The sequence below is a fragment of the Electrophorus electricus genome, chromosome 4, assembly GCF_041902795.1.
Source record: "Electrophorus electricus isolate QZ-2024a chromosome 4, ASM4190279v1, whole genome shotgun sequence".
Taxonomy (NCBI): Eukaryota; Metazoa; Chordata; class Actinopteri; order Gymnotiformes; family Gymnotidae; genus Electrophorus; species Electrophorus electricus.
This window is the reverse complement of record NC_137500.1, coordinates 24308489-24322151: the sequence shown is the minus strand read 5'-3', so window position 1 is coordinate 24322151 and position 13663 is coordinate 24308489. Positions and strand designations below refer to the sequence as shown.

The 13663-nt window shown below is 37.7% G+C and overlaps 1 protein-coding gene across 3 annotated transcripts; it reads left to right on the top strand.

Annotated features, from left to right (window-relative positions):
• Positions 1 to 7011: 7011 nt before the first annotated feature.
• Positions 7012 to 12734, top strand: th (tyrosine hydroxylase). Of its 3 annotated transcripts, XM_027029208.3 has the most exons (13): positions 7012 to 7169; positions 7899 to 8102; positions 8967 to 9135; positions 9238 to 9326; positions 9403 to 9470; positions 9576 to 9626; positions 10095 to 10240; positions 10652 to 10787; positions 10893 to 10962; positions 11079 to 11135; positions 11339 to 11434; positions 11576 to 11709; positions 11928 to 12734. In XM_027029208.3, the coding sequence occupies exons 1-13, from the start codon at positions 7086 to 7088 to the stop codon at positions 12085 to 12087; spliced, it is 1464 nt and encodes a 487-aa protein (XP_026885009.2). In that variant the 5' UTR covers positions 7012 to 7085; the 3' UTR covers positions 12088 to 12734. The 3 variants fall into 3 exon arrangements, with proteins under 3 accessions (XP_026885009.2, XP_081568966.1, XP_081568967.1); XM_081712840.1 differs by lacking the exon at positions 7899 to 8102; XM_081712841.1 differs by lacking the exons at positions 10095 to 10240; positions 10652 to 10787 and having other exon boundaries at positions 10872 to 10962.
• The last annotated feature ends 929 nt before the right edge of the window (positions 12735 to 13663 follow it).

Genomic DNA, 13663 nt, shown 5'->3' with positions numbered 1-13663 from the left:
GGTTTCTCTGACCATCACCAAACATCTTTCAGTCCCTCTGTTGTTTATAAAGTGCTACTGAAAATTTGGATCTGTAACAAAAGTTAGGCTGTGAAACTGTTGAGCCAAAAATCCACTTATTGGATTTGTACATCACCTTTAAAACTGGAACTTGCAAAAATCGCTTATGTGGAAAATCAAAATCATGAGTTAAGACAACCTTCCACAAGCCAACAAACTTTCATGTAAACACACACACACAGAAACTAGAAAATCTACAAAATTAACACATTAAATATGGTTGACAGAAATCAGAATAGACAACAGAGAGACTGAAAGTGGTTCGTAACCTTTGCTTTAAGCTAAAATTCAAACAAACATGGTCCGTGTTAGTATCCCAGGCTAGCATCACGCCGTCATGACTCAAGTGCAGTCTACACAATTCACTGAGCAGCCATCCTCCTCAGAACACTCAGCCACCTCTGACAAATTACATGGGTAAAAAGTAATGAAAGTGCACTCTACATGATTAGCCATTTTGTTTGGCAGCTGTATTTTGACACACAGGAAAGCAAAAGGGTAATTACATTCGCACTACACACATCACTCTGAACCAAAAGAGGAAAGCACAAAGCATTTTAACTACTTTTGTCATTTTGATTTTGTGTCACAATCAGGCCAGGGACTTTCATTTAATGTAAAATTACACAAATTATTTTTGCATGGAATATTTAAGAGCACAATGTCATAATTGTCACAGAAACACTGCCCTCTAAACTAAAAGGATTATCTAAGAAATACCCTCCTCTTTTCAGGGAACACAGAGTTAGAAGCTGGACTGGCTGCACAGCCTGATCAAATGAAAGTGCACTTACCAGTTTATGTTTGTAGCCCTGGGCTATGACAAATAAGAGCCAGACAGCTGTTTACAGGGTTTGGAGCATGGAGCAGTCCATGTGGCCTCTGACTGGTAAGGAAACATGACCAGATAACACAAGTGGGAACTCACACAAGGGCATCATTCTTTTGTTTGCTTTTTTTCCCCCCTTTCTTTTTTCCATGAGGCTACTGTTTTTATTGCCATTATTAAGGTTTGTTGGCAAGGCTCATGGTGACTCCACTGAACATTTTATTTTTCCTCTTTAGGAAAACAGCCTAGGCTTACATTACACATACATGTGCCAGTCACACAAGTTCTCCTTTAGAACCCTTTTTTTTTTGAATGATGACACTCTAAATATTAAATAAACAATTATGTATCATGTTTGAAGAGAGAGATATAGATTTTTTTTTTTTTTTTTCCCCAGTTTGCAAAACTAATGATCTGCACAGAAACAGCAGCTTGACAGAAGCATCATTCAATAGCCAAAACAAAAGAAAAGAATTGAGGATGAGGAACAATCACCCAGCTGGGCACATGCTGCAATTACACTAACAATTATACAGTGGGAATGAGCCACTGCGCTCTATGTGAGGATGCTACCACCGAAGCAATACATAATTGCGATAATTGTGCACCTAGTGTCGGGGATCCTCTCTAACTTTCAGAAAAGAGAGAAAAAATAGAATAAAACAGTAAGTGAGCAATGAATGGTAGAGGGATGTCATCTTCTCAGGAGTGACATCTGTAACAAAGAGTCTGTGCTGGTTGTGGAAAGGCTGTCGGTCAGTCACCTGGTGCAGAGGTAGCACTGGCCCTCACCAGCAGACACACCATCCATGCAGGGACTATTTTGCAGTAGAGTGTGTCGTGTTACCCCCTCTGTCTCTGAGGCAGAGGGGTTTTGGGAGCTGTGAGGGGGATTTCTCTCTGCTTCTTAGGCAGAAGGTTTTTTGCTTCAAATTCAAAAGAAAAGTGGCAGACTTGAAACTGTGTGTCTGCATGGCAGGGTACGTCAAGGTCAGAGGTGATAACACTGACGTAATCAGATGTAACTGTCACCCATTCCTCTTTTCCCTTTGCCCAACTTCTATTTAACCTCTGCCATTAGACTGCGTGGTTAGACTTTTAACTGATGCACAGTAAACATCACCTGAAATCAATCTCCTATTGTAAGTAATCTTTGTTGAATTCCTAACACAACAAACATACCTGTGACGGTTCACATCCATAACCCCGCCACTCTGCTAAGGAAGGAGTGTGCAGGTTATCTTTCTTTGCTTAGCTTTTGTCTTTTCTTCACATGCAGCATGTGCTCGCTTGTCAGCTTTTTCTGTCAAGCTTACCTAGTCCTCCCCGTGTGTCTGTCTCCATCCAGGTTACCATGCTCACCGTTATTGGTTCCACCCTGTTCATTGTCATTTATTATCCCAATCAGCTGTTCCTTGTTGTTTCATCAGTCTCCTTATGTCAGTTGTTCCTTGTTTCATCAATAAACCCCAGTGTTCCACAATCTCTTTGTGTATGTGTAATTGTGTATGTGTATTTATATATTTGTATGTTTGGCAGGATATCTGTGCTGTGCTCCTTTCAGAGATGTGCTACTTTCTGTTCATTGTATTCTGTTTTGTTCATATTTGTTTTCTGTTTTGGTTATATCTTTTCCTTAGTTTTGATATACTCACTGGCCACTTTATTAGGTACACCTGTTCAATTGCTCATTAAGGCAAATATCTAATCAGCCAATCACATGGCAGCAACTTAATGCATTTAGGCATATAGACATGGGGAAACGATCTGACACAGCCTACTGTTGCTGGCTATGTCCATTCCTTTACAACCACAGTGTAGCCTACGTGGTTTCTGACAGCTACTTCCAGCAGGATAATGTGCCATGTCACAAACCTCAAATAATCAGTCACCAGATCTCAGTCCATTTTGGGATGTAGTGGAACAGGAGAGTCACATCATGGATGCACAGCTGACAACTGTGCAGCAACTGCATGATGCTTTCATGTCAGTATGGACCAAAATCTCTGAGGAATGTTTCTAGCACCTTGTTGAACCTATGCCACAATGATTTAAGGCAAATCTGAAGGTCAAGAGCGTCCAACCTGCTGTGCCTAGTAAAATGGCTGGTGAGTGTAGATCTAGAGTTAGAGGACCACAAAAAATTGTGTGAAACCTGAAGAGTTGAGTGGCTTATTTATTTTCTGAGAAGAAAAAAATCATACTATGCAAATGTGAAAATATTTATAACAGTAAACAGCAACACTGTCATCACTGCCTCCATGTTACTGCTCTATTGAGTAATAACTGCTTTATATTCTTGAAATGAGTATGATTTATTACCTCTGCTATTTTCTTGTGATTGATGCCCCAAACCTAAAAAGGACCACTTCTGTCAGATGGTTGTCAATGATTGTTTAGAAGATTGTTTTGATGGGTCAGAGGGCTGTTTATTCTGTTGCTGGTAGAGTTAAAAGCTAATACTATGCACACCAAGATCATAATATATTCTATATACTATAAGGTTTATTTATTATAACATCTATGTAAGGTTTTCTTTTTAAAGTCAACTATAGTGGATAAGATGCAAAATAAATTTGATTTGCAGCCAACAATGTCAGGTTTATCATAATAAAAGAATTGAAAAATTGATAATCATAAAATCTCAATATTAATGCAATATTTCACAGTAAAGTGCATTAATGGTTTTAAATTGTGGAAAAATTCAAAAAATCTGTAAAATGACATCTTTATACCAGAAATACAATAGGTTACTATAGATTTTCTTACTATAAAATTACATCAAAAAACATTGTACTGTGTGTGTATGTGTGGTGTGTATATGTATGTATGTATGTATGTATGTATGTGTGTGTGTGTGTGCGTGTGTGTGTGTGTATATATATATATATATATATATATACACAGTAATTTCATTACTGCTATATCAACAACTGGCAATACAAACAGATGTCATTAATATTAGTATTAAAAGATCCTGCCATAGAAAACAACAAATCCTTAATTCTGATGGTCCGCATCAGCAAGCCTTCTCCAAGGTAAAGTTGATTACATCTCTTACAAGTAATACAGTACACAACTCCCGCAGTGATGCATAAGGAGGAATGGTGATGACAACTGATCCTTTGTTGCCAGTTATGTTAATATATTTACATGTAGCACATCTAGAGCAGTTGCATGCTACACTACCACAGCTATTATTTGAATGGTTGGAATATTTTGTATATTTAATTTATTTGATTAGCTATTTGTTTTTGTATACCCCCTTTAATACACTTTGTATTTCTTTTTCACATGCAGATCACATGCAGAACATGTGCCTTATGAATTAGGTACAAATTGATTCTATACAATATATTTATTTTTAAGTATTGTATATGATGTGATCCTTATGGTGGTTTACTGACTTTTTGCATATGGGTAAGCAAAATGTGTTTGCTGTATTCATCTTGACTTTACTAACTTAAACGTATGGAGAAAAGACATTATTGAAGCTTTTAAAAGTAAGTTAAATGGTTTGTGACTGCCTGTCATAATTACAGGCTATTCCTTGCTCTTCAGGCATATAGAACAGTCTTAGATGAATTCTTAGATCAATTGTTTCAGATGATCTTTCTTCATACAAATGTAACTCACATTTATCTGAGGCGAGGCACTGCCACTTTTTTTTTTTTTTTTTTTACTATTTGTAAAAGTTGCTCTTTTCCTTTTCAGTGTTTAGTGATATTTAAGCCTTCAGTGACCATATTGGGAAGCATTTAGTGTTATAATGCACAATGTATATATCTGCGTTATTACTTACTGGGTTTCATTACTTCTCAGAGAAAAGGGACGAGAAATATTCAAGTCATTAATAAAATGTTCTATAGTAAACAGAACCAGTTGAGAATGAAGAAGGTGGAATAGGTTGTCTCCCAGTAGAACACTGCTGAAAGACAGTGGTAAAACACTACACTCAAGCTGTTTGAAACAAAGCTGATAAAAGGCACCTGTTCAGTTATTCACAACTCTTATTAATCAATCACATCTTACTGGACAAGTTCCCGCTATCTACAAAATCGCTGTGGTCACTCCTTTACTCAAAAAACCTGGTTTGGACCCTTCAGTTCTGGATAACTTCCAGCATATCTCTAATCTTCCTTTTCTTGCTTAAATTCTTGAACGACGTTTCCAGTCAGCTTCAAAACTATTCTGAAACCCACAATCTCTTTGAGCCATTCCAGTCCGAATTCTGTCCTTTCCACAGCACTGAAACTGCTTTAATAAAGACCACTAATGATCTGCTCATGTCTGTGGATCTTTGACACAGTAAGCCAGTCTATCCTTATGCCAAGGCTGTGTGAGCTGGGCATTCCACTGCTATGCAGATAACATACAGATTTATTTTAGTACTAAATGCAATAAAATCCACCTCTTGATCAGATAGAAACCTGTCTATTAGAAATCAGGAAATGGATTAAGTGCAATTTTATCTTGCTAAATAGTGATAAGACTGAACTCATGCTAATCGGTTCTAAATCAATTCTCAAAAAAGCTTGTTCTCTTTCTCTCTCCATTGATGATATGGTTGTATTTCCCCCTGCCTATAACATTCCTCAAACCTAAACTCTTCTTTCATCAGCTCTTTCCCAAGTTCTGTAGGTGCTATTTGTAAATGTTCTGGATACTGTATATGTTTTGTGTCGATCAATGTATTTTCTTTTGTACTGACTAGTGTAAGCGTTTTGGGGTCCTTGAAAAGCGCTATATAAATACAATGTATTATTATTATTTAGAATTTGATGAGCTTCAAATCGCTGTCAAAAGTCTAATGCACATTTTTGTAACGTTAGATATACATACAGCGTACTTTCAGCATACAGCCCCAAAATATAAGATGCAAGTGCATTCAGATTTCATACCCAGTCTGATAGAAAACAAGGTGGAAAATCGGTGCGCTTTGTCTTAATGTCAGTGGGCTTTATCTCCTTCTGCCTCCCTGTCCCTCTCAATAAAGGAAGCCCTTTTGTGTGCAGCCCCTGGGCAACACCCGTGCTCTTTAGCATTTCCGCTGCACGCACTAGAGACCCGTTTGCGTCTGACCGGCACTTGAAGCTGCAATAGCATCCGAGGCCAAAACGGTGGCTAATCCTTTTAGCGGCCAAGCCTGTGGGCCCCTTGTCTTTAATCACGTTACACACTAAACTATTATCGGCTGAAAGTAACGCTTTACTCGGTGCTCAGGTAGATGGACAGAAAACAACTCTCAGTTTTTAATCGCAATCAAATTTAGCGAGCAGGCTGGCCTTGGATATTGAATTGAGCTGATAAAGTGACTCGATTTTCTTGAGCTGACTTTAGCCTTTAGTCTTATGAGTGACTTTTCATAATGTGGACGCTACCAAATGTACCAGTGTCACTCAGACTTACGGGAAATTCAGAGAAAGATACAGGGGTTTGTATTCTAAATAAGACATCCGGAAAAAATGTGTCCGAAAAGATTTCCATATAACGTTTCACAGTAGAATCACCAGTGTTTCATGTACATTGGTGTAATTTGTACTGAGATGAATACTGTAATTTATTTTATATATAATATATAAATTGCTATTTAAATTATTGTGTACTTTATTGGGTGCTTTAGAGGATTTCACACTGTCAACTGTTACGAGCATACTAAGATCTATAAAGTTATTATTGCGCATGTAACCTGTTAGTGCTTATTTTATATATCTATTTTTATATTGTTCATATTTATAACATAAATGTAATAACCACATGCTAACCCACCAACCCTCGTTAAATATAAGTGGTTTTCCTTTCTATATTAACAATTAAATAAGTAAAAGTATCATTTCCAATCTGGGAAATTCATTATAAAATTAACTATAGTGTAAATGTTTCCTTTTTTCGTTATTTTTCCATGAGCCCGTGTTTATTGGTCACAGATTTGTACAATTTTTGCTCATCAATAACTGGAAAATGGCAGTGGAAGCAACACTAATAGGTTTAAATTAAACAAGAACAAGGGTATGAGGGGCGATGAAATGTTTTACGGTGAAAATGAGAAGGTCTGTGTTTGACGTCAGTAAAGAGAAATTGCCACTATAAATATGGGGGATACGGCGGCGACTGATGGGAAAACATAACCGGCACACTGAGGCGGACCAAGACATCTCTGAGAACTTTATCTTTAAAAAAAAATTGAAAGTTGAGCATGCAGAATTCAAACAGTTCGACATCATCCACAAAAACCATGCGTAGAGCAACATCTGAACTGGAGCGCTCCGATTCTGTCACGGTAAGAGTCAATATTGATATATCTATAGGAATTTGGTCTGATTATCACACTCAAGCAAAAAACATTTTCTCTCCGTTATTTTCCTTGTCATTGAGAGCGCAACGGTCCCTGGAGGACACGCTTGCGTGCGTCTTTTGGCATTCCCAACTGTTAGGTGTTGCGCCCTGAATGCTAAACAGATTTAACCGACAACGGCAGAAAGTACAGAAGTAAATATTATAGCAGCTCAAGCGCGAAATACTAAGTTAAAGCTCCAAATCAGGTTTACAAAGACTGCATTGAACTTTATATGAGCTTTTGAAGTTTATATGAGCTTTTTCAGGTTTACATAGACTGTAGTGAAATCTATATGAGCTTTTATAAGTCGCTCTGGATCAAATGCCGTAAATGTGAATGTAAATGTTTTGGAGATGAAAATCGTTTCATATTCATCCTGGAACTAAGCAGTGCCCCTCTACGTGTACAGGTTGATTTACACGTTTTCCAGTGATATTTAGTCTTTTAGTGATATTTTAGCGTTGTGATAGGCAAATGATCGTCAAAAGCTTTACGCACATTTTGTAGGTGATTTTGGATATGTAAATCGCTTCCATGTGATGTGCAAAATGTAAGCGATGTTGCAAGAGCAAACCATTTAGTTGCAGCATCTCACAGAAAAGTTTAAGGTTAGAATGACAAAAATCGTTATCCCACCACTGCATTTCTCAAGCACACCTTTCTTTTTGTTAGTCACCTAAGTTTGTGGGTCGGCGGCAAAGCTTGATAGAAGACGCGAGGAAGGAGCGTGAGGCGGCGGCCGCCGCGGCAGAGGCCGCCGAGACGAACGAGCAGATTGTATTTGAGGAGGAGGATGGCAAGGCCATGCTCAACCTGTTCTTCACGCTGAGGAGTTCAAAGGGCCCCGCGCTGTCCCGTACGATGAAGGTTTTCGAGGTAGGAACAGTCCACGCAAATAGAACCGTGGACAATCTGCTGTAGTACTTTCATTTTTTGCTGGACCTTATGGGAGAAGTGGTGTGTAATTGCAAATTAGAAAATTGACTGGCAATTTGGCAGCATTTGGTTCTAATCATTATTGAGTGCAGCTTAGAAGTTAAGCAAAATCAAATCTTCAGACTTTAGCTGTCATTGTCGATGTAATATGGGTAGGAAATGTATTAATTCTAACCTTGCTCCGAAAAGAAAATCAGCTTGATTGACAACTTGTTTTATATACATGTGTATGCATATTTTACACACATACACACACACACACACACACACACACACACACACACACACACACACAACTATATACATTTTATAGCATAGATTGTTGTTCCTATATATCATATTTTCATATACCTTGACCCATAGGCTGTTGTCACTAAAAATGTAACAAATGTGTTGTTAAGATGATGTGGAAAGGTGAAGCAATAAATATGACCAGTGTAGCTTGTGTTATCAAATGATCACCTTACAATTCAAGCAAAAATGTGTGCTTGTCTATAGAGGTCCTTCAACATTTAACATAGTTTTAAAAATGTAATATTGTAATATGGCTAGGTCGTCAGATAGTTTCATGGTTCTATGAAATAAATGTAAGTTTAGGAATTATACAAATTCAGATAATACAAAATAACACAAAATTATTTTTAGATTTGTCATAGGCCTGAAAAATCTAGAATACTTTCAAAGTGGTGCAAGAACTTGAATTTATGCTTCCCGATTCGATATAGTAATCTGGTCATGCAAATATTTCTAGCATTTTCTGTTTCACTGTTCAAAAGATATCAATGCTTGTTGTGTCATGTATAGACATTTGAAGCCAGGATGCACCATCTTGAGACAAGACGGAAGCATAAGGATTGTCTGGAGGATCTGGAATACTTTGTGCGATGTGAAGTTCATCTATCTGATGTTAGCACACTTGTTAGTTCCCTGAAAAGGATTGCAGAGGATGTCAGAACTACTAAAGAGGTTAAATGTAAGATTTATATTTCTATTTATCAATACAACATGCATAAAAAGTTGCCTTCTATTGGAACTGCACTTGAGATATATTTTTTTTTCATTCTATTCTGTTAAGTTCACTGGTTTCCAAAGAAAATTGCAGAACTGGATAAATGCCATCATCTGGTCACTAAATTTGATCCAGACTTGGATCAGGATCACCCAGTAAGTACATTTAGATCTTCATCACAAGGAAGAGTGAACTCATAAAATTCTGAACCTGTAACATCCTCTCCTGTAGGGTTTCACAGATCCTGTGTACAGAAAACGGCGAAAGATGATAGGGGATATTGCCTTCAAATACAAACAGTACGTCAAGGCAACACAGTAGCCTTTGCCAGTGATTTTCTTGTTGCACTGTTGTGTTTTAGAGAAATCTGATTGATTTGCAAAATTTGATTTGTCTTCTTTCAGTGGTGAACCAATCCCTAGAGTTGAGTATACTGAAGAGGAAATTGGAACATGGTATGAGCTGTTAAATTGTTTATAGTGCAACAAAAGAAAAAGAAACAATTCAAAGCCATGCCTTTAGATATGCAAACTTAATATATCTCCTTGACTAAATTTATAGATAAGTTGATTTGTTAAGACTAACTGTTCAGTCTTTTGGTGGATTTCTGATTTTACTCAATAGCAACATGCAATGCTAACTCAATCACTGTCAGAACAGGCTGACCACTTTTAAGATGAATTGGTTTACACAGATCACCTGCCCAGCTGTGTATTATGTTAACATGTTTTCTGTCTTAGTAATGAGATTTGTGATTTGATGTAGATACCACACTGAAGAATGTCTTGCACCTGTGGCAAGACCAGAAGTGACAGAAGTAAAAGTAAAATGAATTTATTAGCTTTATATAGTTTAACTGATCCCACTTTATCTCTACCTCCCCTCCCTGTCTCTCCATCTGTGTGTTGGGTATATATTAAAAGGAGAGAGGTCTACAGTACCCTTAGGAACCTGTACACCACTCATGCATGTAATGAGCATTTAGAGGCTTTTCAGCTGCTGGAGAAACACTGTGGCTACAGTCCCAACTGCATCCCGCAGCTAGAGGATGTCTCACACTTTTTGAAAGGTAGATGGATGGATGGATGGATGGATGGAGTTCTCATCTAGAGCAGTTTAACTTGCAGTTAAATTAATGGTCAATAATATCCAGTAGATGTAATAAATAAAGCACAAAAATGGAATGTATAAGCATTTTATGTGGCTATAGATTTTTCTGAGAATTGTCCTAGAAAACATACGACACAGATTAGATAATCTAAAATCAGAACTATTTGTCAAAGATTCTCAAGCAATTCCAAACTAGGAACAATTATATTCCACATCTGCAGTACTTCATAGTTAATCAAGAATGTAATAAAATCAGACCAACATAAAATCCTTGAAAATCGAAACTAAACCCATTGCACCCATCACAAACATTCTTTCATCCACCACAGACATTCTTGTACCCATAACAAACATTTTTGCTCTATCTCAGAGCGTACAGGGTTCCAGCTGAGACCAGTGGCTGGTCTTCTGTCAGCACGAGACTTTCTGGCCAGTCTGGCATTCCGTGTGTTTCAGTGTACGCAGTACATCCGGCATGCCTCTTCCCCAATGCACTCCCCAGAACCGTAAGGATCTGCTGTCTAAATGTTCACATTCAAATCTCCTAAAATGTAATATTTTCCTTGTATGTATCTGCTTGAACCTCAAAGTGAGTCATGGCCTCTTCCCAGGGACTGTGTGCATGAACTCCTTGGCCATGTCCCTATGTTAGCTGATAAAGCATTTGCTCAGTTTTCTCAGGTAAATAAGTTCTATGCCTTCTCTGTGTTTGTTTGGATGTTTGCTTGCTTGTTTTGATAGATATATGACTGGCCTGTGCAATATTAAATATGGACCTTGTATCACTGTATTTCCAGAACATTGGTCTTGCCTCTCTTGGTGCATCAGAGGAAGACATCGAGAAACTGTCAACAGTGAGTATCTCAGTACAAGTCCTCTCATTCCCATTCCAACTGTCATAATATTATATTATGGAACTGAATTTCTTGCGTAGTGTGTAGTGTGATACTGGGGCTTGTATTTGCTTGATTGGTTGTTGGTGTATGTGTGTGTGTGTGTGTGTGTGTGTGTGTGTGTGTGTGTGTGTGTGTGTGCGTGTGTGCGTGCGTGTGTTCAGCTTTATTGGTTCACAGTGGAGTTTGGACTCTGTAAGCAGGGAGACACATTGAAAGCCTATGGGGCAGGCCTCCTTTCCTCATATGGTGAGCTGGTGGTAAGTATCTTTTTTGGAGCTAACCCGAGCTTTTAGCTTTATTGTGCTGTGTCACAGATGGCCTTTCTTATGTGATACGGGTGCATTCTATCATCTCAGTAGGAATTTATCTTGGCCCTCTTCCGTTTTCCTTTTTGCCAGCATGCTCTTTTAGAGGAAACAGAGAAACGTGAGTTTGATCCAGAAACCGTAGCTGTGCAGCCATACCAAGACCAGACTTACCAGTCCGTCTACTTTGTATCTCAGAGCTTCTCTGATGCTAAAGAAAAACTGAGGTAAAGAGCACATGATGGTCTCAGCACAAGGAGGCAAATTATTTCTCAGATTGTAAATCTAACAGGATACAGGCATTCTGTGTAAAAAGCATCACAAGGGAATTAGGAGCATTGGATATTTTTTGCTGGAAAGACATGATAAGTCTTTTGCATATATTTATGAAAATGTTTTAATAGCAATAATATGTTTTTATATATTTGCTTATTTTTGATGACAGACTCTATTCTACGGGTATCAAGAGGCCATTTTCTGTGAGGTTTGACCCATACACAAACAGCATAGAAGTGCTGGACAACCCCTTAAAGATCAATATAGTATTGGAATTGGTGAAAGATGAACTAAAGATCCTCACGGATGCCTTGAATGTGCTGGCATGAGCTTCCCGGGTCAAGCCTCCCACTGCTCTGCCCCTGAGTGTTTACTGTGTACCATTTTCCTTCTGTTTTGATTCACATACGTTTTGCTGCAATTGAAGTTGTTGCTTCTAAGGTGGGACTTCTAACCACAAGACCTCATGTTTGAATTAGTTTCCAAAGATTTATTGATCCATTTTGTGCAAAATGGATCCCAAAAGATATTGCCCACTGTAACAAAGATGTGAAAACTACTGAATGCACATTCTATTTATTAAAAAATGAATAAAGATTAAAAATGAACTATATGTATAAGAAAGCCTGTGTAAACACACCTAAATCTTCATCTCTTCCAATTATGAATGTATCTTCTCAATATACGTATACAGTGAGCATAAGTGTAAATAACTTGAAGTATTCTTCTGAAGTCAGTGAACATATTTTATTCTCATGCATTGTCAGAGGTTTTTCAAATGTGAATTTATTGCTATATAACTGACAAAGCAATGAAATTTCTCTTTAATTCTTATGCTTTGGCTCTAATTTGCAGGCGAATGTGAAAAGTCATGCTCCTTGCATTGTGTCTGATTCAAATCCATAATTTCATCTATGGTCACCTGTGAAGCAAACCAAGTGCTGCTAAAATAAAATCAGCATGATGAAAAATTTAAAAATTTTAAAATGAGTGGCTTATTTTTCTCTCCTTAAGAAACCTGTAACTTATGCTGCAATACTGAAAAGTCCTCAATACTGTTACATAAATTCATTCTTTATATAAGTAGACAGTACTTCAAACATTCTTAAAAACATTAGTTCCAAAACTCCCCAACCTACACGATAAAACAATGACACACACACACACACACACACACACACACACACACACACACACACACACACACACACATTACATTCATTCTGAAAACAGTACCTCAAAGTAAAGGAGTAATCAATTATTTAAGGTGACGTAGACTTTAGTGTATTTTGACGTGCTAGAATAACAATGGACTCAGTATTTATAATTGTTTTTGGGGACATTTCAGTGGAGGAAATCCTGTCAGTTTCCACCCTCTGTGTCTGCAAGTCAGTGTCTGTGTCTGCAACCAAACGCCTCTGTAGTGCTTAATGACTTGATTTTAAACACTTTCCCGCTCGATGTTTTCCAACTGGCTCTGGTGGGAAAAATCCTCTTAAAAGTAGCGCGGTCAAGCTAGCCGCGATTTAGCGATTCATGGTCATGTGATTCGTGCTTTAAATCCGAACCCGCCTATATGCGTGATTATACGTTATTTCACTGCTCACCGCAAAGTAACAGTCCCTAAGCAAAGAGAAACAGAGACTTTGGTATTTTTGAAGAGGTTTGGTGTAGAGACACGCTTTTAGTACACTTGAAAGTACGAAACACAGTTTATTTGATTGAACTAGTTAACTTGCACCATTACATTAAACACAATTAGTAATATATTTAAACATCTTAATAAGAATTGTGCAAAATGTTTTTTATATGCTTCTCAGAAGTTTATTATAGAGCTTGACTGCCGGATAAAACAGGGGTTATCACTAGTGAAATGTTGCAAATGTGCAGGGCAGGGTGTACTCC

Bases quoted from the DNA above. Each gene is read 5' to 3' on its own strand.
- th (XM_027029208.3), top strand. From the start codon at position 7,086: ATGCAGAATTCAAACAGTTCGACATCATCCACAAAAACCATGCGTAGA. The intron at 9,136-9,237 runs GTAAGATTTATA...TATTCTGTTAAG, and splicing joins AACTACTAAAGAGGTTAAAT to TTCACTGGTTTCCAAAGAAA. The intron at 11,710-11,927 runs GTAAAGAGCACA...TTTTGATGACAG, and splicing joins GATGCTAAAGAAAAACTGAG to ACTCTATTCTACGGGTATCA.